At 41.4% G+C, this 27,815-nt stretch overlaps 1 protein-coding gene across 2 annotated transcripts; it reads left to right on the top strand.

Moving 5' to 3' along the window:
- The first annotated feature begins 18,305 nt into the window (after positions 1 to 18,305).
- On the top strand, positions 18,306 to 26,979 carry im:7147486 (zinc finger protein 836). 2 transcript variants are annotated; one of them, XM_044358677.1, is made up of 2 exons: positions 18,306 to 18,609; positions 23,573 to 26,979. In XM_044358677.1, the coding sequence occupies exon 2, from the start codon at positions 23,626 to 23,628 to the stop codon at positions 26,620 to 26,622; it is 2,997 nt and encodes a 998-aa protein (XP_044214612.1). In that variant the 5' UTR covers positions 18,306 to 18,609; positions 23,573 to 23,625; the 3' UTR covers positions 26,623 to 26,979. The 2 variants fall into 2 exon arrangements, with proteins under 2 accessions (XP_044214612.1, XP_044214613.1); XM_044358678.1 differs by lacking the exon at positions 18,306 to 18,609 and adding an exon at positions 18,634 to 18,793.
- The last annotated feature ends 836 nt before the right edge of the window (positions 26,980 to 27,815 follow it).

Raw genomic sequence — 27,815 nt, 5'->3', positions numbered from 1 at the left:
TTGGAACTGGAGTAAGATAAAGCTCAGGAACTGATGACCGCTGCAGCTCAGGCTCGGGCTGGGTATCAGTAGTGGCACTGGACCCTGGAAACTCAATGGCTCTGGGCAGCGGAGACTCTGTGGTGATGGGCTATTGAGAGAGCCATTGGCATGGAAACTATCGGGACTTAACCTCCTTTTGGAAACTTGGCGGTACCCAGTGAAAATGTCAATTCCCTTCAAAGGGTGACTGCTCGATGTCAGGGTGGCTCCTCAGATGTTCCATCTTAGGCTCCTGGGGTACAGGGAATGCAGGATCAGGACAGGCAGGTAGCAGGCTAGTCAGCTCAGGACAAACAGATAGCGAGCTAGCTGGCTCAGGACAGGCAGGCCGCAGACTCATGAACCTGAGCCTAAGAGACTGGAGAACAGGCTGGTTGGGAACAGTCCAGGTTGCAGGGTGAAGGCTAGCAGGGCAAAAGCTCGCAGACTGAGGTGCAGGCTGGGATTCACCAATGTTAAGAAAGTCCTCTACCCACCCAGGTAACAAGTTCCTTAACCAAGGCCTTGAGTCACTTCCCGGTGTGCCAATGACAAGGCTGCCTCTCTATCCTCACTACTGGAGGCATACATTTGGAGACATTGCAAAAGCACAAAAGGTTAAAAGTCACCTCATGAAGTCTGTCTGCTGGGTCCATGACAGGTCGAGTCGTTCTGTCACAAAGAGAGCGAAGCAGGTGGTCCCAAATGCAGGAGATGGCAGGCAGACAGGATCAAAAGTTTTTTATCAGCTTTTATAAAAGCTTTTATAGAAGATGAACAGAAACTGTGACACAGGAACAGGAAACCTGAGCAGATGACTCGACAAAGACTGAATACAAAGTAAACTGACGAGGAAATGAGGTGCAGGTGGAGAGATGGGCAGGTGGAGACGATCAAGTGAGGGGAATGAGGTGATGAAACAGGAGAACTGGAAAGGAGCTGATTGGCTGGGGAAAAAACTGGGAACAGGGCAGGCCTAATGAGGCTGATAGGGAGGAGCTCAGGTACACATGAGGGAAACCCTGCAAACAGACAAAAAAAACAGAAAACAATAAAACCAGACAGGACTGTGACAGGACCATAAGAGGACCAGAAGGATAAACCCTAGGAACAACAACTGAAGACTTGTTTCCCAGATGGCACGAACAAGGATATCAGCCATCAAGTATGGAAACACTGAACTGAGTGGGAGAGAGGTCATTTAAACACAATACCATGCCATCCATGCTGAAAAAATCCAGACATCAACAAATATTAACTGAGAGACTCCAAATGGCCCAGTTAGAGACCATCCACCCAACACAGTGAGGACAGGGCAGAGGTCAAGGACACGGTAGATCTTCCAGACAAACATTTCAAAATTGCCTAGTTCTGAGGTAATGCCACAAATAACTTTGAAAATACAGGACAGAGATATCATGTTTCTGGTGGATTCTGGGTCAACACAATCAGTAATTAAACAAAGTGACTTTCTAAATTGGACTAACTCCTAAATTGGACAGCAATACACACAAACACTCTTTTCTGCTTGTGTGTATATATTTGGGTCTCTGATGTGCCAACTAATGCAAAAACTGTGAAATCCAGTCAATCCAGTCAGCTTCATGTGGGCTGGCTTGCTCTGTACTCTTGAGATTCAAAAAGCCATTCAGATTTGATGCCCCATCTTATGTCGCTGGGGGCTTTATTGAAATTGTATTGCCCCTCATCCATGCCTCTATCTGAGTCTCCACTCACTAAATTTCCTGCACCGGCCAGGAACTGGCTAAACTAAACAAAGGGCGAAAACTTTGTGTATATCATGGGGCTGCTGAGCGCCGGCCAACTCTGGAGGAGAGAGCCAGGGAGCAGAGCCGGAGAGTCCTGCATTGCTGCTGCTGCTGCTACTATCTCATCTTCTGGAGGAATAAACACCTGATCCTGCTCTGATCCAGAGCAGTTTACCAGCAGGAGGAGTTTATAACTTATAAGTGTTATGAGTTTATAACTTTTGAGATTGAGTGGATTTAACTTCCAATTCCTTTCTCAAGCTGTGGTGTGACTCGGTTAACACCGGAGTCACACACCACCTCAGCTGCTGTCATCAATAATAACCATCTTAAATGCTGGTGAGTTTATATAATTTTAAAGTCACACAGTATGTAGATATCTATGTGTTGGGTTTGGTAGTAGTGCATTTGGTTATTAGTAATAATTCATAATAATCAGAGATAGTTATTAATTGTAAAAATCAAGAAATTATTCATATTAATTAATAATACGGGGCACCAACTGTCAGAGAGCCTTACTTTTGGATTTGTGAGGAACATGGCTGTTATCGGGAATAATTAATAATGATCAGAGATAATTATTAATTATAAAAATAATAAAATTATTAATATGAGTTAATAATTACGGGGGGCACCACCCAGAAACCAGGACGAATAACCAAACAATGAGGTAGTCTCATAAGAGTTCACCTAGAATGCTAATGTCTGAGGGATATCAAGATTCACAGGTGAACAAAGAAGGTTTGAATTCTAGCTCTGATTCTCTCAACCAACCACTTTTCATAATATATAAAACACAATAATGACAAAAGACTTTTCTTTAAAGATATAACAGTGTTTATTAACCTTAGCAGAATTAACAAAGTTAACAAATGCTTTGACAATAAACCACTGTCCTAAAATCTAATTCAACCTAAGCAAACATACATCAAACAAAGCTGTACTAGGTTGAACACATGCAGGTGAATGCATATGTGTGTGTGTGTGTGTGTGTGTGTGTGTGAGAGCATGGTAGTGTAGATGGGTGTGTGTGTGTCTCTGTGTGTGTGGGCAAGATGGCGACCGTGATCTCGTGAGATGATGTCGCGCAAGATTTAAGATGGCTGGCGTGATCTCGTGAGACAACGTCACGCGATCTTAAGGATAGCAGACATGAAGTCGAGACGAGAGAAACAAATAGCGGAAGTGACCGTGGTGTCTTGGTTGGAACAAAAGCAAGATGGCACCACCTGGTGTCTCTGTGCTCACCCAATTCCGTGTAAAACACACGTGTCTGATGGTAGATAACGAGGGGCAGAGTGGCACTGTGTCTCAGGTTATCTGACCGTCAGATGTGTAAGAAGATGTGTGTGCGTGTGTATGTGTGTGTGTGCCTGTGTGTGGGTTAGTAACAGGAGAGGGAAGAAAGAGGAGGGATAGCGACCATGGTGGGGGGGGGGGGGGAGTGGTTGCTTTGTCCACAGAGAGCGTGCGTACGGACGGCAGTCTGTAATGCGCGTTGTCTGATTTCCGATCGACAAAGCAACTTACTTTCTCACTCACGGTGGCACAAATACAGCAGTCCCCAGTGGGACAAACACAAAACAGTCTAGCGTGGTGAACACAACTAAACAGGCAGCAAGCTTCAAATACTCCTCAGAGTAAGGCAGCACAAAAGGGACTTGGCGGTCCGTCAATTCACACAACAAAACAGCACTGAAGCTGAAAATAACACACTTTCATAACCTGTCTCTGCCCAGACTTAAGCCTCTTACTTGGTCGCCAGGGTGTGTGTTTCAGTCTGTCTTTGGTCCGGCTCAGTTTCTCAGCTTGGTTGCTGATTGGGCTGTCTTTGCACTCTGTCGGTGGGTTTCACAGCAGCTGATCCTCGGCGTGCATTGCAGAGAAAACAGCAGAGTTGACTTAGTTGAAGAAGAGCAGGGCAGAGAAGTTATCTGCATCTTTGTGAAGAAAATCCCTTTCTTCCTTCTGCAGGCAGTGAGAGCGCTAGGTCGCAGCAGCAGCAGTCTCTCTCGGATCTGGTGATTGTGTTTGGGCAAACGGGCGAAGTCTCGCCTCGTCCAGCAAGGAGAGAATCTTCCTGTTGGTGGGGAAAAAGTACACGTGCATGGGGTTACCTCCTTTAGTAAACTGGCTCACGGAGGGGCAGAGCTTCCCCTCACTGTAGTTACAATGGACAGGCAGAGATTTCTGTGTGCACCCAGTGCTTAAAGAGGTAGTGACATCACGGCTGTGTCACCGTGTTCATCTGGTGTTGGAGTGTCTCTGCCAATGAGAGACAAGAGTTTCTAGATATAACACCTAGGTGTGAACTGAGCAAAGCATGTTGGGAGATGGAGTCCGTTTTGGACTTGCTTTGTTTGACTGGACACCCTTCCTTGTTATCAGGCTTTGTGACTGCATGCAGGCCTGCCGTTGTCTCATGCACAGGGAGTATGAGGCCCAACATATGTGTATAAACAATAACGTCGCTGCCGTATTTATGCCTTTAGATGATGTTATTTTGAGTATATGGAACAGCCACAACGTTAGCATAGCCCTGATTGATCCGAACTCCATTCAGAAGACAGGCATTGTAAATGTTGTTTGCTTATCGTCTTGTAGACATACCTGACAAAGCATGAATTCAGACTTTTTACAAATCGGTATCATGATGTAGTTATTTTGGCATCCATTTGATCCTTTTATTGCAATTAAATCACAGCAAAGTCTATTTTGGATTCATTCAGGCTGAGCTTCAGGAACATCACCATGCTGGTTGGGGACTAGTCTGTGCCTGCCTTGCCGATCCCGTGGTCAAAGTCACAAAAGTAACGCGAGCTGTTTGTTGTGTTTGCAGCACCGCTCACGGGCACCGCTATGTTTTCTCTAACAGCCATGTTTCACAAGGGTTCATGCTTGCCACTGCACAACAGTTGCCATGGTAACTGGCACACCCTGCAGAAGAGGGGGGTGAGGTGGGCGGGACAGGCACTTAAACTAGCCATCCTGAACAGGGCTGTTAAGACAGGATGAGAAGGCTGCTGTGCTGCTGTGGTGCTTGATCTTTGTGGTATTTTGACCAAAGCATGTCAGATACATTTTATGAAGAACCAAGGGAACTGTGTTTTAACATGTGGAATGGTCCCTTTCAAAAACAGTACAACAAGTGGACATGAAACATGAGCCTCCAGTCATCCAGCCCCTGACCAACCGTTCAATCACTTGCAGATGGATTTCATTTCAGTTTTCCCCACAGTTTTCCCCACAGGTAAAGTAGATGCATCAGCAGAGTGCAAAGTACTGATGAGAGAAATAATTCCCAGATGGGGAATTCCAAGGAGAATCAGCAGTGACAATGGCTAACATCTTGTAAATAATGCTATCAGTCAACTGTCAAAATATTTGGGCATTGGGGGTGATAGGCACAAAATAGGACCTGAAAGCAAAATTGCTTAAGTGTTGTGAAGAAACAGGTTCAACATTGGAAAAAGCTTTGTCCCTAGTGTTACTGGCTATAAGGGAAGGTGAAGAGCAAGAACAGGTTTGTCAAGTTTTGAAATAATGATGGGCAGACCAATGAACACTGGAATCTCCCTTCCCCCACAGCACAAAGCTTTGAGCCCAGATATAATGTAATTAGTGAATTAGTGAGTGGTGAAGGATCTGAAGAGGAAGCATTGAAGGAAACCCAGGTGGACAGGACCACATCAGATTCTGTTGACCACACTGTTATGGAATTTTCCATCTTTAGGGGTTATACTGGGTCAAGTATGGGCCTTTAGGTCACACTAATATTCTTAAGCAGAAGGAGATATTTTTTCCTTTCCTTGAGACTCAGAGTAACTGTCTGTGTTGTTTGGGGGAAACTGGAGCCACTTTAATAAAGAGTGAATTGGCGTTGTCCCGGTTACCAAGGTCAGGGAGATGGCCCAAGACTCCCTAGACAACACAGATAGGTGAATGTGCAGATTTACATTGGCATAACCAGACTGTGCTGACAGAGACCTGAAAGTACCATGCAACATGACCTGAACTAACATGGGTAACGTGCAGTTTCTTGTTTAGAAACTAGTGAACCAATTAGACTAATTGTGCATATTGTAGGCTGATCTGTTGGGGTTAAAGACTAAAAGTCAGACCTTCAGAAGGCAGAACGGGAAGAGACAGCATCTAAGTGCAGACCACCTTGATGTTTGCTGCAAGTGTTTCAATAAATCTTCTCAGCATAAGACATCAAGGCTCCTCGACATTTTCTTCTACCTGAGATGTTGACCAATGCTCCGAATTTCTACACAACACACACCTGCATCTGTCAAGGTAGAGGAATGAAGCAGCTGGATCCATGCCAGCCACTGCATGAAGGTGCCACCACTGGAGGAAGGACAGGGTGAGAGACCAGCATCGCCCAGCCCAGACCAGGAAGAGAAGTTCCAACGGAATGTTAAGTTCTGGTGACTTCTGACTTCAGAGGAAGGATCAATGAGCACCTCAGTGCTTTGCAACAACACCAGACACCCTTGAGTGAAGAGGTTAGCTCTAAGACATCTGACACATCATCAGATTGCTTGCCATCAAATCAGGCGACAGTCATTTTATATTGTTGTGATATTTTGATTTAACTTTGATCATTGATTTGAATTGATCATGCCACTTGCTTGTGCAATCCGTCAATTTGACTGCAGCACAGGTCAACTGATGTGCGTTTTGCTTGCTTTTACATGCCTCTTAGTACCACTTCTAGCCTGTAGTGAAAGGTGATGAAGCATAGCTGGCACACCCCAAACCCCCACAGACCTACACAACACAACACTTAGTGGCGTTATGCTAACTTCACTGCCAAATTGTACCATCCAAACACCTGACATGCTATGTCTGTACGCACATGCCACATGCTGTAGGAACTCCCTTGAGCAGAGTAAGAAAATTAACAGCTAGCAAAACCAATTGCCTAGCCGAGCTCACAACACACCCTGAGTGGCAGTAGCAAAGAATATATTACGACTGGAAAACATCAACTACAGGTTCATTTCCTTTGTCAATGTCACTATAGACACAGATGCAGCAATTACTGATGAATTGGGAGCCCGTAGACTGACATCAATTCAAACTGACAGCAATTCTTGTTGTGCCACCTGTATAGTGCCTATTTTCAGATCCATACTCACTGGAATGATCACTCAATATGCACAAATCTCCATTAAACAAATGGCTCTGCAAGAACTGCTATATTATGATGAGGATGCTGTGTAAACCAAAATCTAATTCCTTGTGAACAAAGCCTACAATTATTTCTGACTTTATTGATTAAGAATCATCAAAAGGGGGGAAATGTGAGGGAAATTATTGTATGAATATGTATAAATGCTTGTGTGAACTTGTGAAAGTTAGTAATGGTCATAGAAATCATGTTTTTGTGTCTGAACAGTATGTTCCTGTGTGAAAAAGGTACCAATAACATCTGAAACAGATCCCACCATGTCTGTTTGGGTATAGTCATGCATAGAGTAGTCACAACAACTAGAAGAGATTGTTGTGAAACAGGTTAAGAACTATTCACCCCACTGTTTGAGGCTCACTACTCTACAGCAGCTTGCATGTATCTGTATTGAGTGTGAGTGTGCCATGCTCTGAGTGTGACAGTACTATATCAAGAGTTGTCTCTTTCCTTACTGAGGTCAAGCGCAAGAAGTAAATTACCACGACAACCTTTTTGGTGCCCAGCCCTATATGGGCTTACAAGACACTAAACAATAATAACCTTATGATTGATACAGTGTTCTGTCTTAGCTGCCAAGCATCTCTTATAAATCTCACCAAAACAAAAATTCCCACATTAAAAATCCAACTCAACATATCAGCTTCAGACAATCAGAACAAATCCGGATTCTTCAATCCATTCTTGTCAAACAAATAATTCTTCAAGTCACTGTACAGAGGGCAATGGAAAACAAAATGAAATTCATCCTCGACAATACCAAGATCAAAAAAACCCCACATAAACATCGCTCATACACTGCATTCATTACTGACCTAGCTGACTAAAATTATTATCATATTATTTTATCTTAGGTTGACAATAAATTAATTTTTAGATACTTTATTCATATGTCATTCCCTTTTTTGTCACTGACTCTGGGCTAGTTCATGACAGTTTTTTTCTGAGACACAGCCTCTCACATGACCTGCAATTTCTACTGTGTCCACTGTGCCAAATCGCCACACAGGGCAGGGGATGGTGGCGACATGAGCAAGGAAATAATAATTGGCAAAATCGAGTTGAAGATACTTTCTTGGTGGCGGTTGAGCACAACTGCTCCGTGAATGGATCAGAGGTAGGCAGTTAGGCAGAAATGCATTATTATGAAGGGAGAAATGAAGAGAACAAGGGGAAAATGAGGAGATGGATGAATGCAAATCAAAGCAAACAAGTAAAAGGGAATAAAATAATAATAAATGACAATGATGAGAGATCTGAAAGTGAGGAGGAAAGGCGTGAGCAAGTTCAGACGGAAAGACCTGAGAACTGATTGTCATAATAAGGTTTAATAAAAAGGCTCAAGAAAACATGAAGAAAATGTATGCGAAGGCCCTTAATGATGGCAACCTTTTGGTGAGATGTGCAAATGAAGAACTTGAGAAAGCACCCAAACTAAAAGAGATAGGAAAACTTAAGGTGGCAAGCACAGGGAGGGTGGGAGCATGAAATGGTGGTGGATGTAAAGGAGTGATTACGGGTGTGCCAATGAGTGTAGGTATGAATGAACTAAAGAGGAATTTCAAAGGAGGAAAAATAATGAATGCACAAAGAATGAAAACAGCAAAAGAAGGAGTGAAAAAGGATAGTGAAACAGTACTGATTGAATTTGAAGAAGAGAATGTGGGAAAAAAGTATTCCTGGGTTTTATGAGTTATGAGTGAGAATGTATGTATCACAACCCTTGAGGTGCTTTAATTGTAAAAGACAAGTTTGGACACAGCCAAAAACTGTAAAGAGCAGAGGAGATGTGCTAGATGTGGGGGCGATCACAAGTATGGAAAGTGTGGAACAGGGGTGCAACCAAAATACTGTAACTGTGGAGGAGCCTATAATGTGGCATATGGTGGCTGTGAGGTACCGTGGGTAGTGACGGGAGAATAAAATCCAAAAAGTGAGCGTGGAAAGAAGGATCACTTATACAGAAGCTGTGAGAGTGCCAAGAGAACAGAACAATGCTACTAATGAATAAGGAGCAATGGGGGTTCGAGAACTAAAACAAAGAACAAATGACAAGATTTATATGGACAAAAGGGTTGTAGTAACATTCACTTCAGGAGTGATTAGCAGTACGGCTGAAGTAAAGTCAAAAAATGATCAAATTCAGCTGGTTTTCAAAGCTGCAGTGAATCATTTAGGATTAGTGGGACTGAAGGAAAACCTTACCAATCAGTCAAGCTAGTAAGCACCATGGGTTGATTTATGCTAATTATGGTAGTCTTGGCCAATGGCCAGGAGTTCAAGCATTTCATTAAAGAAATGGCTTTAAATCCAGATGTAGTATGTGTTCAGGAAACCTGGTTAAAACCAACTTTAGACTTTTTGGTGCATGGATATACAGTGATATGGAAAGACAGAAATCATGGGGGAGGAGGCAGGTGTGCGACGTTCATTGACCAAGATATTCCATATAGGGTACTGGAAAAAGTAGATGATCAGGAATACATACTGAAAGTAGTATGGTGTTCAGATTTCAATGTTCACAGTACAATGTGGGGGGTTTGCATACAGACTCAAATGGAAAGGTAATTGAAGATTTAATGGATGATAGAAATTTGGTGTGTATGAATGATGGTAGAGGAATGAGGATAAACATAACAACAGGTACTGAATAAGCATTGGATATTACATTAGTGTCTAATCCCTTGGCTGGGGTTAGTGACTGGGAAGTTTGGATAGCTACAACAGTAGGCAGTGATTACTACCCAGTCTCATGCTCGTTGGGAGAAAGAATGGAAGTGAGACCAGGTGGTGGAATCCCAAAGTGGGTCTTTGGAAAAGCAGATTGGGACAAGTTCCAGAAGTTGAGTGAGGAAACAATGGCTATGTTTACATGCACAAAATATTCCACTTTTTGTCCCTATTTTGAAAAAGACAATATTCCTATTAAGCTGTTTATATGGCTAATGAAAATGAATATTCCACTAATATTGAGCTGCTGCGTGATATTTATGATTTATATTGATATGACTGATATTATAATGTTATGGTTACAAGCACATCCATGACCTAGGTTTACTACACTGCTGAGTGTTTTTGATGCATTACACTGAGTTGTCACCGTCAGTCAGGATAATAACCAAACCTCTCCATCCCTGTCGTACAGAAGGTGCACTCTGTTTTTCCAGCCCACCCTAGAACAGCTCTGCACTCTCTTCTTATTCCTCTCCTCTGTCTGCCTTCCTGCTCCAGTATATGTCATTTTGCCTGCGCAGAGGTAAACAGGCAAGACGACCAAGTGTCGCAAACTGGAGTAAAAACCCAATTGAGATGCATATTCCGAATGTGCTGTATACATGTCCAAAGAATGCTCCTAAAACCCAAATAATATCGGCATATCCCACGTCTTAATCGGAAAATGCTACTTTAAGAATAAGGCTTAATTTGGAATATCCGAACGGAATATTCAGTTTACATGACCTGTATCATTTCAAATATTGTCATAGTCAGAATAATTGTGGAATATTAGTGTGCATGTAATGTAGTCAGTGATAAGGATTGGTATTTCTGGAGATACAGATGAAAAAAACAATCGGATAATCTCAACAATTATTATGGCAGCAGATGGATATATCCAAGAGTAAAAATGGGATGAATAGAAAACTGGTACCATGGTGGACAGAGGAATGTTGTCAGGCTGTAAACAGGAATAGAGCATTCAGACAAGTTAGAAGAACCCATAACATGCAGCATTTGATCCACTATAAGAAGGCACAGGCAGTGGTGAGAAGAATGATACGTCAAGCTAAGAGGGCAAGTTGGCGAAATTTTTGCAACAAAATAGGAAGAACAACACTGTGGGAGAAGTATGGGGCAGAAGGGAATGGGAATATCCACTCATGACATCTGAGGAGGAAACAGCAGTCACCAATAGGGATAAGACAGAGATCATGACCAAGTCATTCAACAAACATACATAGTTCAGAAAATCTGTCAGAAGAAGGCAGAAAGAGAAGAACAATGAGTCAGCATCCAGGTGTGTTAGACAGGAGGGAATAAACAGATGATATAACTGATGAACCATTATTTTTGGCAGAGATGGTGAGAGCAATAAATAGATCAAGACCAACCTCTCCAGGGGAAGAAAAGATATGCTATGTTATGCTAAAGCATCTGGGGAAAGGAGCATTCTTAAAATTGCTGCACTTTTATAACAGTGTGGGAGGAGGGAAGATTACCAAGTGCATGGAAAGAAGCAGTAATGATTCAGATAAGAAAACCTGGCAAGGATCCGTCTAAACCCACTAGTTACAGGCCAATAACATTAACATCAAATACATGCAAGATAATGGAAAGGATGACAACAGAAAGGCTATCATATGAGCACGAGAAGTGAGGAATGCTGGCAAGTTATCAGAGTGGTTTTAGGAAAGGAAGGAATACCATGGACTCAGTGATAAGACAAGAGATTGAAATCAGAAAGGCCCAGGCAAATAAAGAGTCAGTAATTGCGGTGTTTTTTGACATAGAAAAAGCCTATGGCAAGATGTGGAAGGAAGGATTGTTAATTAAGCTGCACAAGATGAGTGTTGTTGGGAGAGTTTTTAACAGGATAAAGGATTTTCTGTTTGGGAGAAAAATCCAGGTATGGGTTGGGTCAAATTTGTCAAATCAGTGCACAGTTGGAAATGGCACACCTCAAGGCAGTGTGATAAGCCTGTTACTTTTCATCATTATGATTAATGACATCTTCTCAAAGGTACCAGTAGATATAGGTAGGTCACTGTTTGCAATGATTGGGCCTTGTGGAAAAGAGGAAGGAACATGGAGCATGCAATAACCTGTATGAACAATATTCTAGATAGGATTAATATCTGGATCAATGCAATAAACTATCCCTTAATGTTAAAAAAAGTGCTTACATGATCTTCAAGCCTAAGAATAGTACCCTATCAGATCATCTTCACTCCATTCACATAGCTAATGCTTGAATATGTTTCCCATGTTAAGTTCTTAGGTGTAATCATCATTGATCAACTTAATTGGAAAAAACACATCCCTTATGTGTCCAGTAAAGTTGCAAAAAAATATTGGTGTTTTACAGTGAATAATACATATTTTGTAAGAAAAAAAAACTTTCTGGATCTATATTATTCTATGATTTATCCCTTCATTTCTTATGGTAATATAGTATGGACAAGCACATATAAAACCATTATCTATTCCATATTTTTATTGCCAAAAAAAAAATTTGAAAAAAATTGAAAAATTGTCAGAATTGTCACTAACTCTTACTGGAATGGTCATGCTGCCTGATTATTTCAAACCCTGGAATTGTTAAGCATATTTGACATCAATACGCAAAACCTCAGTACTTTTTAATTTCAATTTCTCAATAAATCACTTCCTATTTCTTATTTACAGTTTCTTTGTAACTAGGTCTCATATCCATTGTTATCACACCAGATCTGTTGATCTTCTGTATAGTCAGTTCGACAGAACTAGCCGTGGCCAGTTTTCAATCAGGTGCAGAGGTCCAGTCATATGGAACAATTTTTCTGCTTCCCTTTGCAGTTACTCCTCATTTCAGATTTTTAAAAAAGATCTTAAACAGCTTCCCTTGAAGGAATACAGTACTATATAAATGAGGTAAGATAAAAGTGTATGAAGGCACTGCAAATATATATTATTGTATGTATTATTGAGAATTGTATTTATTTCTTTTTTCTTCCTTGGTCTTCTTCTTTTTGTTGTTTTTAATGTTTAGAAATTGTTAAATATTTTTAAAATATTGTTTGTAAATTTGTGGCAATCATATACAACTGTGTTTAATTTCAATGTTAGGTCAGTTCTTTTTACAGGGGTTTCAGATCTCAAGGATTTTTTTTCATCCCACCTGTGCATTTTTTGTTCTTGTATATTTCTTCTCTTTTGTTTTATTTCATTATGTGCACAAATACAGAACAATGAACAATCTAGAAAGTAAAAGGATCAACAGATGAGGTGGTGGAGTGGGGTTAGGATTGGGGGTGTAGGTTCTCAGTAGAAAACTCAAACAGTCTTTTTCACTAGGAAAAGATATTAGGAAAGGATGAAGCCAAGGATGTATGGGAAAGAATTAGAAAGGGTTGAAACATTTAAATTTTGGGGAGTTCTTTTTGATTCACAGTTAACATGGGCAGACTATACTAAGAAAATAGAAGAAAAATGCATAAATGTAATACATGTGATGAGATCTTTGACTGGTAGGAAATGGGGAGCAAGTTGCTCACCGTTGAAAAGAATGCATGTGGCCTTGACACGATTTGTGTTGGATTATGGCAGTGTAGTGTATGGATCAGCAGCCAGGTCTCATATATGGAAACTGGATATGATTCAGGCACAGGTATTGAGAGTGTGCAGTGGGACTTTTAAAACATCACCAGTACTTGCCCTACAGGTAGAAATTGGAGAAATGCAATTAAGAAAGATGTAACTAATGGCAAATAACGGGGCTATTTGCAGGGACAAAATGATTCTCAGTCCACACAAGGAGTGTTGCAGGAGTACTGGGAGAATGGGATTTAACAGAGGGATAACTTTGGTCGGGTAGGGGATGACATTGCAAAAGTGTGTTTGATCTGAGCCCTTCAGTAGTGTATCTGGTGGATGGACACTTGTGTGGCCTGATATGGACTGGTATTTATTAGAGGTAAAAAGGAAAGAAAAAGATCAAATTGATTTGGTTAATGCACTCAACTATCATGTATGGAAAGAGTATAGTGATTTTACACAGATTTATACAGATGGTGCTAAAAAAAAACAAAGGAGTGACGGGATATGGGTTAGCAATAGCAGTGAAATGAATTAGAATCAACAGAAGAACATTCAATAAGTTAGGGACTTTAACAGTGGAGATGTTGGCAATGTTGGTTACACTATGATGGGTAGATAAAACTAGACAAGATAAGGCGTTGAGTCAAGTCAAGGCAATTTATTTATATAGTGCCAAATCACAACAGAGGTTATCTCAGGGCACTTTTCCACATAGAGCAGGTCTAGACTGTACTCTTTAATTTACAGAGACCCAATACTCCCCCCAAGGAAAAGCTTTAACGGAAGGAAACCTTAAGTGGAACCGGGCTCTAGGTGGGCATCCATCTGCCTCGACCAATTGGGTTGAAAGAGAAAGAGGGAGGGGGAGAGGGCAGAGAGAGATACAGTGAAGCATAATGGCAACAATAATAACAATAACAATGATAATAATAATAGAAATATGACTAATAATGATAGCAGTAGCAGTGGGCAATATATGACTAATAAAAATAGTAGTAGCATTGGGCATCAAGCTGGACCAAGGGGATAGCAGGTGGTCCGCAACCACAGGCTGCAGACGGTCCACTACTGAAGGTCTCCTGTGAGACGAGAAAGCACAAAACTCTGGGGAAGATGCCAAGTTAATGACATGCATTAATGGGGCATGAATGCGTACAGATGGAGAAGAGGAGAGAGGAGCTCAGTTTATTATGAGAAGTCCCCCAGCAGTCTAGGCTTATAGCAGCATAACTAGGGGCTGGTCTAAGGTAAGCCTAGGCCAGCCCTAACTATAAGCTTTATCAAAAAGGAAAGTTTTAAGCCTACTCTTTAACATAGAGAGGGTGAAACTGAAAGATGGTTCCACAGGAGAGGAGCCTGATAGTTGAAGGCTCTGCCTCCCATTCTACTTTTGAAGATTCTAGGAACCACAAGTAAGCCTGCATTCTGGGAGCGCAGTATTCTAGTGGGATAATAGGGTACTATGAGGTCTTTAAGATATGATGGTGCCTGACCATTAAGGGCTTCGTAGGTGAGGAGAAGAGTTTTAAATTCTATTCTGGATTTTACAGGGAGCCAGTTCATGGAAGCTAAAATTGCAGAAATATTGTCTCGTTTTCTAATTTTTGTCAGTATTCCTGCAGCTGCATTCTGGACCAGCTGGAGAGACTTGTTAGGGCAGCCTAATAATAAGGAATTGCAACAATCCAGCCTAGAAGTAATAAATATGTGAAATAGTTTTTCTGCATCTTATTGAGACAAGGTGGACCTGATTTTTGCAATGTTACGTAGGTGAAAAAAGGCTGTCCTTGAAATTGTTTCATGTGGCAGTTAAAGGACATACCCTGATCAAAGATAAGTCTCAGATTCCGTACAGTGTTGCTGGAGGCCAGGGTAGTGCCATGTCATTAGATGTTTTTTAGATGTTTTTCTAACGTGTTTAGGGCCAAGGATGATAACTTCAGCTTTGTCAGAGTTTAGTATCAGAAAACTGCAGGTAACTGCAACTAATTGGTTTCATCTGGCTTCATTGATAAATATAATTGGGTATTATCTGCATAACAAGGAAAATTTATGGAGTGTTTCTGAATAATATTACCTAAAGGAGGCATATATGAGGTGAATAGTATTGGTCCAAGCACACAACCTTGTGGAACCTTGTGGAATGTGTCTAACTTTTGTGTACATGAAGGAAACTGGATACATGATACTGATAAATAGGACTTAAGCCAACTTAATACAGTTCCTTTGATGCCAGTTAAATGTTCCAGTCTCTGTAATAGGATGTGTTGGTCAATGTTGCCAAATGCAGCACTAAGATCTAACAAGACAAGTACAGAGAAAAGTAATTTGTCTGATGTAATTAGGAGATCATTTGTAACTTTCACCAGTGCAGTCTCTGAGCTATGATGTACTCTAAATCCTGACTGAAAATCCTCAAATAAACTATTGTTATGTAGAAAGTCAAACAACTGATTGGTTACTGCTTTCTCAAGGATCTTTGCTTTGGAGTTTGCTAAAAATGCCCAAATCAAGAGTAGGCTGTAATTTCGGCTACTTTAAAGGGCTGTGGTACATAACCTGTTACTTCAGACAGTTTGATCATATCTAGTAAAGAGGTGCTTACTAAGGGTAAAACTTCCTTAAGCAGCCTAGTAGGGATAGGGTCTAAGAGACAGGTTGATGGTTTAGATGAAGAAATCGTTGAAGTTAGTTCAGGAAGATCAATTGGAGAAAAACAGTCTAAGTATATATGTCTAAGTATATATCAGATTTTACAGCTGTTTCTAAGGTTCCTGTGTTTGAGGGTAAATCGGTGCCTGTTGAGGGCAGGTGGTGATGAATTTTGTCTCTAATAGTTGGAATTTTATCTTATTTTAAAGAAGCTCATGAAGTCATTACTACTGAGAGCTATAGGAATACATGGATCAATAGAGTTATGACTCTTTGTCAGCCTGTCCAAAGTGCTGAAAAGGAACCTAGGGCTGTTTTTATTCTCCTCTATTAATGATGAGTAATAGGTGGCTCTGACATCACAGAGAGCCTTCCTGTATGTTTTAAGACTATCTTGCCAGACTAAGCGAGATTCTTCCATTTTGGTGAAACGCCATATTCTTTTCAGTTTTCTTGATTTTTTCTTTTAATTGCAGGTTTGTTAGTTTGGAAGGTCTATTAAATTCAATTTTGATGCCATATGACAGAACAAGGTTGAGGGTGTGGTTAAAACAGTGAGTGGGTTTATTTACACTCTGAGAGAAGCCAATTGAGTCTAATAATGAGATAAACGCAGTGCTGATGCTATCATTATTGAAATCCACATGAATATTAAAGTCACCTACTATAATTACTTCATCTGTACTAAGGACTAAGTTTGATAAAAACTTGATAATAACCAGATAAAAATTCAGAGTACATGCTAGGAGGGCAGTGCACTATAACAAATAGAATTAGCTGTAAAATTTTCCAGGTTGGGTGTGAAAGACTAAGAACAAGGCTTACAAATGAGTTATAATTAAGTTTAGATCTAGAGTTGATTATTATGCTTGAATTGAAAATGGTTGCCACTCCACCTACTTGGCTGGTGTCTCGAAGGAAAGTAATAATATGACTAGGGGGAGTGGATTCACATAGGCTAGCATATTCCTCATGACACAGCCAGGTTTCAGTAAGACAAAATAAATCAATATGATAAGCTAAGATTAGATCGTTTACCAACAGAACTCTACATGACAGATCTAATGTTTAAGAGTCCACATTTCATTCTCCTATTTTGTTATACTATTGCAGTGGTGGTGTTATTTTTTAGGTTTTTATGTGTAACTCCTCTTCTGTTTACTTAAGATTTAATTGATTTTAGTGACAAGGGGGCAGACACAGTCTCTATGGGGTTTTGGGTTGGTACCAACTCTACTGGAAGCGCAGAGAAGCATGTAAGACTGCAACTCTGCCTCCTAGTCTCAACTCTGGGTTGTCATGCTTTTGGTCTAGGACCAAAAAGACCAAAAGCATGACAACCCAGGTGTAATCTCTAAATATTCCTACATATCCATCATTTGCTAACAACACCTCGACATCCAGTGGATGAATGATGACATACAGCTACACGTCATCACTGGTCAGATTTGATATGCTCAGATTCATCCTTAGCCCTAGCAAGTTTAAGGTCTCTCCATTCTAGCAGCTGTCAAGATGTACTATATGAAGTCCTTCAGTCAGTCACAAGAATAGCAAATCAGGGAGGTCAGGTAAAATTTCTGTGGCCTCCAGCACATGTAGGGGTGACGGGGAATGAGAGAGTGGGTGAGTTGGCAAAGAGGGCTTTAAAGAAAGGGAATATAAAAATGCAAATACGTATCAGTAAAGAAGAGGTTAAATCTGTAATCCGGGGGAAAAACAACCAAATGTTGCAAGAAAGGTGGGACAGAGAGGAGAAAGGGAGGCATCTATATGAAATTCAAAAGTGTCTACGTTACTAGGGTAGGTAGTGGAAACTGTTGAAAAGGTTCAGGTTGGGACACTATGCACTATTCAAAACACTGAAAATGGGAGGGAAACACCAGACAGGTTTTTGTCAGGAAGAACAGTCAGTGGAGCACATAGTTCTGAGTTGTAGGGGGTATGGGACACAGAGAGAGATGATGAGGAATAATCTGAGGCAATTAGGGGTGCAGGAATTCACATTAAAAGGATTACTGAGCATGGGTGAGAGAGCACAGGTCAGGGTACTGTTACCTTTCTTAAGGGATACAGGGTTTTTTTTATAGGATATAATGGCTAAGCAGGGATAGGGTGCTAAAGTGGCTGACATGGATAGGGATTTCATAGTAGGACTAAGTTGTAAAGCATGGAGGATAAAATGTTGTTTAGGGTGTGTGTGTGTTTGTGTTTGTGTGTGTGTGTGTGTGTGTGTGTGTGCGTGTGTGTGTGTCGTGTGAAGGGATTTAGATTGTAGGTCTCCGGAACAGAAGGTGGCGATAATGCTCTAATAAACTGGATGCCAACCGCCGTAAAACAAGAAGAAGAAAAAAGAAGATGAATCGCCGCACAGGCATGGCGCACAGCCCAGCACTTGCGTTTTTCGAGTGTTTTTCTAGAGGACTGGGGTTAAACTGCGCATGCGTTATGTGAACTCTCTCTTTCCGCTCCGCGCCTGAGCTGCAGCTCTCACCTCGGTGCTCTTCCTCCTCCTGGCACAGCATCACATTTGTTCACCACAGAGCCGTGGAGAGCCTCGTTTCCCTTGAGAGTTTATGCCTCTGCATCATCGACAGATGTCTGCCGAGCCATTTCTTCTCCCGCCCAGCCATTGTGGCTCCACTTTGAAGGATAACGTCAGCGCTTCTCTGCCTGGTGAGTGATATAAAAACGCGGTTGGTTACTGTGCAGAAGAAGAAGAAGAGGAGCTCCATAGGTCATGGCAGCTAGCTTGCTAGTCAGTCCTCTCCCCGGCCTTCTTCAGGAACGTGGTCGGCCATCTCCCCCTGGTTAGCCTTCACTAGCAGCCCCTCTGAGATACTTGAACAGCACCTAAAGGGTAATGTATGGTGTGGTCAGCCACCAAGCCTGCACACGTAACGTTAGATCAATACTGCTCAAGTGTGGAGCACGCTATCCAAAGATTGCAGCGTGTGAAAATGATATTGTGTGTATGTATGTGGAGTTTATTATTGGTAAAATAGCCTCGCTATGTTTATTAGCAGTGTGCCCAGCATTGACATAGTAACGCAGCTTGATAACCCTTATGCTTGTAGGCTGTTTATTAGCACCGGTTCCGTTAATGTGCGATGTGCATTTGAACCACAGATGTTCGGTGTTTACACGTTTAAGTTCATACTTCCATCTTGCTCTTTTTAAATCAGTTAAACAAGTTTTGTTTTTTTTATTTGTCCTGAATAGTAAAGAAAGGGGTCCAAACATGCTCCAAAATGGCTGACATTTTAGAGAAATGCTGAACTTTAAAATTTGTATCCTAAGGGAATTTATTTATGGTATGTGTGGAGTAGTCAAAGAACACAAAACTATTACTGTTGGTGTGTAAATGCCACTCAAATGTTAATAAACTTAGCACAAAAAGTAAGGACATTTGTGTTTGGTAGATTATTTCTTTGTTGTAAAAATGCTTCTTGGCAATAAATCTTTTACCATTGGAAAACCTGTTTATTTCCCTTTTTAAATGGTGCCACATTTGTAAGGAACATGCATTTGTGGGATGAGCAGCAGAGCTGAGTATGTGGGTTGCGCCCATGAAAAATATGCCAAATCTTCTCTGCTAGTGCCAAACAGCTTATTCTGCCATTGACTCTTGTTTGGTGTTTGGTGGATTGGATGATTGAAGTTTGAAGAAACAAGACATATTGGCAATTTAACAATTTATTCATTTAACAAACAGGAGCCTCCATAGCGTGTGGAAGAACCATACACAGCCACAACAGCCTGGCACCTCCCCCTCATGCTGGTCACCAGCCTGGTCACACTCTGCTGTGGGATGGCATCCCATTCTTCAACCAGCATTTGTCGCAAGTCAGCCAACATGGTTGTGTTGGTCACTCTGGCATGAACAGCACACCCAAGCTGAGGGGTTGAGGTCAGGACTGCTGGCAGGCCATTCCATCCTCTCCACTCCCAAATTCTGGAGGTAGTCTCTGATAAACCCTGCTCTGTGGGGTGAGCGTTGTCATCTTGGAGGATAGAGTTCGGTCCCTGACTGTGGAGATATTGGATTGCCACTGGTTGCAGAATCTCATCTCGATATCTCCCTGCATTGAGATTGCCTCCAATGATGACTGACAAGCCTCGTTTTTCCAGTGGGGGAGTTGCCGCCCCACACCATCACACTGTCTCCACCAAGAGATGTGGTGGAGACAGACATCGGTGCAGCAATCAGCATAGCGTTCTCCGCGTCTCCTCCACACTTTGACCCCATAATCCAACTGCCGTAGGCAGAATCTGGACTCATCACTGAACATATCGTTCCTCCACAGAAGTGTGTGACCAGGCTGGTGACCAGCATGAGGAGGAGGTGCCAGGCTGTTGTGGCTGTGTATGGTTTGTGTAAACAGCCTGTGTAAACAGGCTTTCCAACGGTATAAGATTTATTGCCAAGAAGCATTGTTACAACAAAGAATAATCTACCAAACACAAATTTCCTTACTGTTTATGCTATGTTTATAATATGCATAAGAACTGAGCCTATAATCTGCCATAGCTGGAAGTCACAGGTCATCATAATTAATACTTAACCTGACATGCCAGATGGTTTGTTCTTGCGTGACCTCGCGAATCCAGCTGCTTCGCAAGGTAAATTAATACTCTTGAAACATCCACAATTTACCCATTGTGTAAAGGATGAATGTGTAACAGGCCACTGTCATTCTTCCTCAAACTGGTGCTAATTATAGAGCATCTTGAAGTGATGCAAATATTAGACACAGGAGGAGTGAACTTAACACCTAAAGCCAGCTGAAACATTATTCAAACTATCTTCCCCCAGTGTTTTAGACCTTTGACTCTTGCAGGATATTTAGCTTCCTGTGCCACACCAAACAAGCTTAATTGAATCAATTAGTGTTTCCTTTTTATTTTATTAATTGTATGATTAATACTTAACTCAATACTAACTTATGTACTTTAAGGGAAACTTTGGTATTTTTCAATCTGGACCCTTTTTTCTGATCTGTTTGTGTCTGAGTGACTAATGCAGCCCATTTTGTGGCTGCCGGCTGCAGCACTCGCTCAATACTAGACTAATTTCAAAAATTGTTGTCCCCATTAGTCACTTAGGCACAAAAAGATGAGAAACTGGGGTCCAGGTAGAAAAATACAGAAGTTTTAATTCAGTATTAATGTACTGGTATATTATTTGAAGACTGAACCTCCTAATAATGTAGGACTTTTAATGTAGGAGATGTCTCCTTCTGTTCTACCTTCATAACATGTTGGTGGTTTGAGGTCGACCTCAGCTCTCTATCTAACCTGTTCGCTGTGGGTGTTTTTCATTTTTATGCTTACAGTCTTTAAAACTGATGTGCCAACATAAAGCTGCAGACAGATAGGTTTCGCTTCCTGTAGCTGCTTCACAATAAAAGTGTTACAGTGCTTTGTCGGTGGGCAGCTTTTAATGTGACGTGGCAACAGCTGGAAATGTTCACTTTACATTCACTACGTTACATTCACTGTCTTAAAACTGCAATTATATTTCTGATATGGCAAAGGCGAGCGCGTAAGAAACAGTCAGGGTGCTATCCCTGATGAAAAGTGAGAACAGAAATGTAGGAGTGAAACAAATCAACAAAACCACAGGGGCAACATAACACAGGAGCTACAAATGTGCCGTGTCAGAAAATGTTCTTTGGGTACTCTTTTTCAGAGCAAGTAGAAAAGTCATATTTAAAGCTTTTACGCTAGTCAGATTCAACCTTACAGGGTCTTCATCAGGATTGAATAAAAATACCTTGAGTACACCTGTTACTCTATACTCAGCAAGCACTTTATTAGGAACATCTGTGCAATCTAATGCAATCCAATACAACAGATCTGCGACAAATTCTATTTTTAGGAAGCTTATACATTTTCAGTTTTTGTTGACATTGTCAAAAAGGTGTGTAATAGAAAAATCACACATTGTACTGTAGTGCACCACACTTCATACTGTGCACTTTGTGCATTGTATAACCTAGAACATGTAACCACCTCGCACGTATGCTCATTATTGGGTTTTTTTTTGGCATTGTCTGGTACAAAGTAGAGATTAGCCTCGCCTTGAACATGTAATAGTTCCTCTCAACAGGTTGACAGCTTAGATGACACACCCTGCACTATACCACACATACACATCCTGACACTGCCTCTCTCACTCCTTTTCTATAAAATGCATACACTTAGTAACTGACATCAGTCTGCAGTTACAGTCCGTTGTGACTGTATACTGATCCCTTGCAAGGTTCTCATTAAAAAACAAAAAGACAATTTGGTTATTTGTCAGTTTTTTATTTTTAGATTTCCACCACAGGTGATAATTCTACTTTGTTTGTTATTGCGGTCGTAGTGGGTGATGGTGGTGTACTGGAGTGTATTATATTGAAAAGTGTCTCTAAAATATTAGGATTTTATTAGGATTTTCTCCATCAGGGGTGCAAAATATTAGGAATACTTACCAGTATAATGCACTCCAGTATAACACCACCACCCACTACGACCTGAATAATAATATAACATCTGACAATGTCAACAAAAACTGAAAATGTATACGTTTTCATTGGATTGCATTAGATTATACAGGTGTTCCTATTTAAGTGTTCGGTGATTGTATGTGACACTATACACCTGAAGTCAACACATCACACAATGAAATGACCAACAAATACAAAGAAAACAACTATCAAAATGATATGAAAGTAATAAATACAATCATAAAATCATATACCTTAAATAAAATGCAAATCAAAAATAAAGGAGTCCCATCAGTTGGTAGATTTAATAATGTTTTTATATGGGGTTTATATCTTTTTCTTTAATCAAACCCGGATATACCCGCATTTTACATTGATGTGCGGTTGCTTGGATGTGAGAAGATTTAAAAATGACACTTTGTCTCACTTTGTCTGCATGACCACACAGGTCTAGCCAATCAGTTTAGCTCAACAACACAGCTCCATAAAGATGGACAGAGCGGCTCAGACAGGATCTGTATCAGGGGTCTGCATGATTTTTCCCTGCTGTGAGGATAAACTGGAAATACACATGCTCAAGATGAGGCTAAAACATGTTATACCGAGCCAGTGGAAATGGGGCGTAAATCAGCAGCTGTGGGACGTGCTCCCATTTTTGCAGAAAGGCCTGATGGATTTGCTGACCACGGGCAGGCAGGGGGCTATATCTCCTGATATGTTCCAGGTCATCCCTCAGGTGCTCTGTGGAGTTGAGTGCCAGGAGAGAATGCAGGCCAAGGCTGCACAGACTAATTAAGCATGGCCTTTTTCTTTCATGATACTATCTGGTCTAAGTTTAGGGCCTTTTGAAAGTGGCTTGGTTAGGCATTGTTCCTGCAGGACCATATTAGCTAAAACCCCACCCAACAATGTTTGTGTGAATTGCAGATTGTAATGTCTCATTGCACAAACAATATTGCTCTAGTAAGTACACTAGTTTTCTCGTACTATTTTGCATCAATACTAATAGTAACAGTGAAATGAGTGTGAAAAAGTATTTTGAGTATTAGAACAAGCAGATTTAAGGTTGAAAAATGTCTCTTTAAAAGTGTTATTTGTGACTGTCCAATATCTCATGGTGACATCATTTTGTGTGTGATTTACAGGAAACTGCCTTGCATGACCCCAACACCCGGATTGCCTTTTATGTTTTGGTGCCATGATGCTTGGGTTCCAGGGGAATACTTCATCCTCCAAAGTGTATCGTTGTGTGGCATGTTCAGCTACCTTCACTGGTCTGGCTTCCTTGCTGGTACATCAGGCGACCCATGCTAGTGCACTCTCCAAGGTTCCTGGCCCCCCTCAAACACAGCGGAGCATCAGCCCGCATGACACATTGTATGCAAGCAAGGACTTATCGAGTGAGAACCCAAGTCCACCAACGCTATTGCCGGAGAGCCCTTCACCTTCTTTTTATATTTGTGATTGTGGAGAGGAATTTCAGGACTTCAGTCTTATGCTTGAGCATAAGCATTCACACGTCTCTCAAATACAGCTACTGCAACCCCTGGATAATCTCTCTAGTGGAACAGGGTGTGAAGAAATGTTTCCCACTCAGCATGTACAATTCAGTACAACTATAACCAAGCCAGGTTTGGTCCTCAGTTGCCCCTCTACCTCAAGGTCCCCAGCTGTCGAATTACCCACATCAGCAGACCATAAAGCAGATGTAAGTCTGGAGGATGGCATTGCCATTGTAACCACTCCTCAAGGCCAGTGTACACCCCCTCAAGATGGTCGTGAGAAACAACTTGAGAAAATAGCAGCAGCAGAACAAATACCAGAGATTGTAAAGGACATGCATTTCCAGGACAAAACAAATTCTATTCTCAGCAGTAAAAAGGGTGAGAATTTGCCCCAAAATAACAGTCTAATGAAGTTGCTAGCATCAGCGTACATGAAACGCTTCCCACTTCCTCAGTCTCAGAATCAAAACAATAACACAGTTACCCCCAAACAAGAAGTCGTCCCAGTTGATATAACACCAGGAAAAAAAACTGAGGTGTCACCGATCAACGATCTTTCAATTGCACAGTTGAGGCGACTGCTTGCAAAACCTGGTATAAAGACAAAAGCTCCATCCATCAGCAGAATTCTTGAGTCAAGTAAGAAGAGAATTGTTTCTCTGACTAAAACTTTCTCGCCTGTTGTGGTTCTTGAAACCCGTCAAAAGCTCATGGATGCTAGCAGTAATGGCACGTATGGAAGATACCAATGTGGCCGTTGTCGTCGGGTCTTTCAAAACATGGACAGACTGACAGAGCATCATTTCTTGCACAAAAAAGAGAGGATTAAATGTTGTAGACGCTGCAAACAACTGATCATTGGGAGGTTGCCTTTCCCTGACAATCACGTGTGCCCCCAGTTAGGAAACAAGGCCATACAGCCATCAAGATCTTTAAAAAACAAGTTACCCTTTGCCCAAAAAATAGTGCCATTCCATAGTCTAAACAATACAAAAAAGGTTTTCTTTTGTCCATTGTGTAAGCACAGCTACGCACGGAGGTATAACCTCAAAATGCACAAATGCCAGGGTCCAGGGTCAGCCCTTACTCGGCAGGCCAATCCCTCCATTGAGAAAATGCTAGCATTGAGATCAAACAGTAAAGCCAAAATAGACGCAGAGATTAAAGATGAATTTCAAAATGCTAAGAGTGTTGCAGTAGGCACTGAAGTTACTGGTCGTATTAAGGTAGAGGTGACCTCTCCAAATTCAGAGCAGTCTGCAGTGTCACAATTAGCCTGGACTCATTCAGCTAAAAGCTTCCCACCATTCTACCCCAAATCTTCCATGATGGAACAGCATAAGGATGCCTCTCTGTGTGGGACTTCGCTTCAGCAAGGAGAAGAAAACAATAGCTGGAATGCAGCAGCAATTGATAATGAAGACAGTAATGAAGGGCAGTGGACAATGCCCTTAGATGATGAAATGGAGGTGCTTAGTTCTGCAGAGAAAGCTGGTAATGATACAGGGGTGAAGAAACCTATGTCAGCCGAGACAGCACCCACTAGCCTGCGCTATTTTGTCAGAGAGGGTGTAAAACGTTACCCTTGTAACAGGTGTCAGAAAACGTACAGTAGGGTGTCTACTTTGAGGCGCCATTTACGGCTGTGTGGCTTTAGGCCACGTGGTCCTGGCACTGCAACACAGAGTGGTAGTCAGGGGGCCATTCCACAAAATGCCAACAATATGAGACCAATGTTTGCTTGCTTTGTCTGTGGGAAGTCTTTTAACCGCAAAGATAACATGATGGTTCACAGAAAAAAATGTCAGTTGCATCAAACAATGATAGATGTGGATAGGGGGACTGTGCAGCAGAGTATGTCGGGCAATGTAACAGACAGTCAAACACAGGAGGATGATGGAGGCAACTGGGGCATCATGTCACTGCCCTCTGTACTTCCCAGGAGGGTGACATGTGAGTGCGGTGTTGGATTTACATCTCCAAGACTTCTCCTGGAGCATCTACAAAAGCATGCACAGGAATCATACACATGTCCAACTTGCGGAGAGACAGTGAATTCCTGGGCAGACTACGAAGTTCATCTGCAGATCCATATGCATCCTCATCACCAGCTGCTCAAGGGATTACAACCACAGCGATCACAACCGCTGTTACTTCGATTTCAGCAACAACCACCTCAGCAGCAGCCATCTCAGTCTGTGCTTCAGCCTCCGCAGAAGCAACCATGTCCAGAGCCACTTTCAAATCCAGGAAAAAAGCAGCAGCGGATTGTATGCACGCGATGTGGCAATACATTTGCCACTCGCTGTTCCCTTAGAAGGCACATATCCTTGAATCGATGCAAAGGTGGACGGGTTACAAATCTATCCACAAATCCACCCAAAACTTATCACTGTTCCCACTGCAACTCTGATTTCCCGAACACAATCAGTCTTATGTTTCACCAGAGGAGCGGGGCTTGCAAGCCTGCCATCAAGCCTGTGCGTTGCCCTGTCTGTCTTCGCTGGTTTGGCACAGTGGACGGTCTGCAGAAACACCTGCTCACTCACAAACAGTCTGAATCATACCGCTGTGATGTCTGTCAGGGTACATACCCAAATCTTAAATCGCTCAAAAACCATCGCAGGAGAATTCATCGCATCATGGCTGGAGATACAAAGCCAAAAACACAAAAACAACTGACATCTTAATGACACTTCTGTTTTTCTGAAAAATGTCTGTAACATGGGACTAATGCGTTCAAGGTTGTATTTTACTGGTTTTGTTTTTTTTTTACTGTCCAGGGGTTATTTTGACATTGTACAGCTACATACAGCTCTTTTCTTTGGGGGGGAGCTAAAGCAAATCTTTGTGCTATAGTAGCTTGTCACTGAAAAAAGAAAAGCTTTGATATACTGTACATTTTAGTTTTATCAAGTTAATCCCTCTATTAAATAGTCTCATAGCCTGTAAATGTTTCTGAGTATTTGCTAATCAAACGTTTATCAAAGAAGTTGTGATGTAGGTTGTTGTTGTTCTGGTGTAAATAAATATACCAGTTTGCGAAACCTGTATATTGGTATCATTTTATGTGATGTGGGATCTCATATCTTACTTAATGGCTTTAAGGCCAATAGTGGAGGATTAACATAGAAAAAGTAACTTGAATGATTGTGTAAAGAGTATGCTTTAAGATGACAATTATAATATCAAACGACAATTGACCTTGTCCCATAAACTTGTAAATAGATAACTGCATTGGAAAAGCTCATTGTACCTCAATCCATATTTCATGTCCTGGGTTTTACTCATAAAACTTTGTAAGACAGATAATTTATTTAATAGAAATGCCTCAGCCACATTTCGAGAGACAAAGAAATAATATTCTTTGAATGAAACAGATAAGAAAAAGGAGGGTTGACATAATGTACAAATGGGTGACAAATTAAAGGAAAAACTGGTACAGGTCTGAATGCTTGACCACTACAGTGAGGTGATCCGGTTGCTCTGTTATGCTGTGAGGGGCATTTTGCTGGCATGGGCCCACTTGTCCCCTTAAATGTTTTATTATAGGATAAAGGTAATCACTCAGAACAACTTTGTATTGATCTGCAGTGACCCCTCCCTCTAAGGCGACAAGTGGTTTGTGAAATCTGCTGTTGGATACAACTTTAAGCTGAAAGGGCCTGTGATTTTAGTATTAACATCTTTTGCTGATTGCTGCAGCTGTATACCGATCTGAAAACTTAAAAATTACATCTTTGATTATCTGACCTTTCACAACACAGTATTAATGTAAAAATCAGTGCTCATTAAGTAATTTGCCATGTTGACAACACTAGTGTGCAGTTACATCCAGAAGGATTTCATTTAGAAGTACTACTTCACAGGTTTATGGTGTGCA

This window comes from Thunnus albacares, chromosome 8, assembly GCF_914725855.1.
Source record: "Thunnus albacares chromosome 8, fThuAlb1.1, whole genome shotgun sequence".
Taxonomy (NCBI): Eukaryota; Metazoa; Chordata; class Actinopteri; order Scombriformes; family Scombridae; genus Thunnus; species Thunnus albacares.
This window is presented reverse-complemented; position numbering and strand designations above follow the sequence as displayed.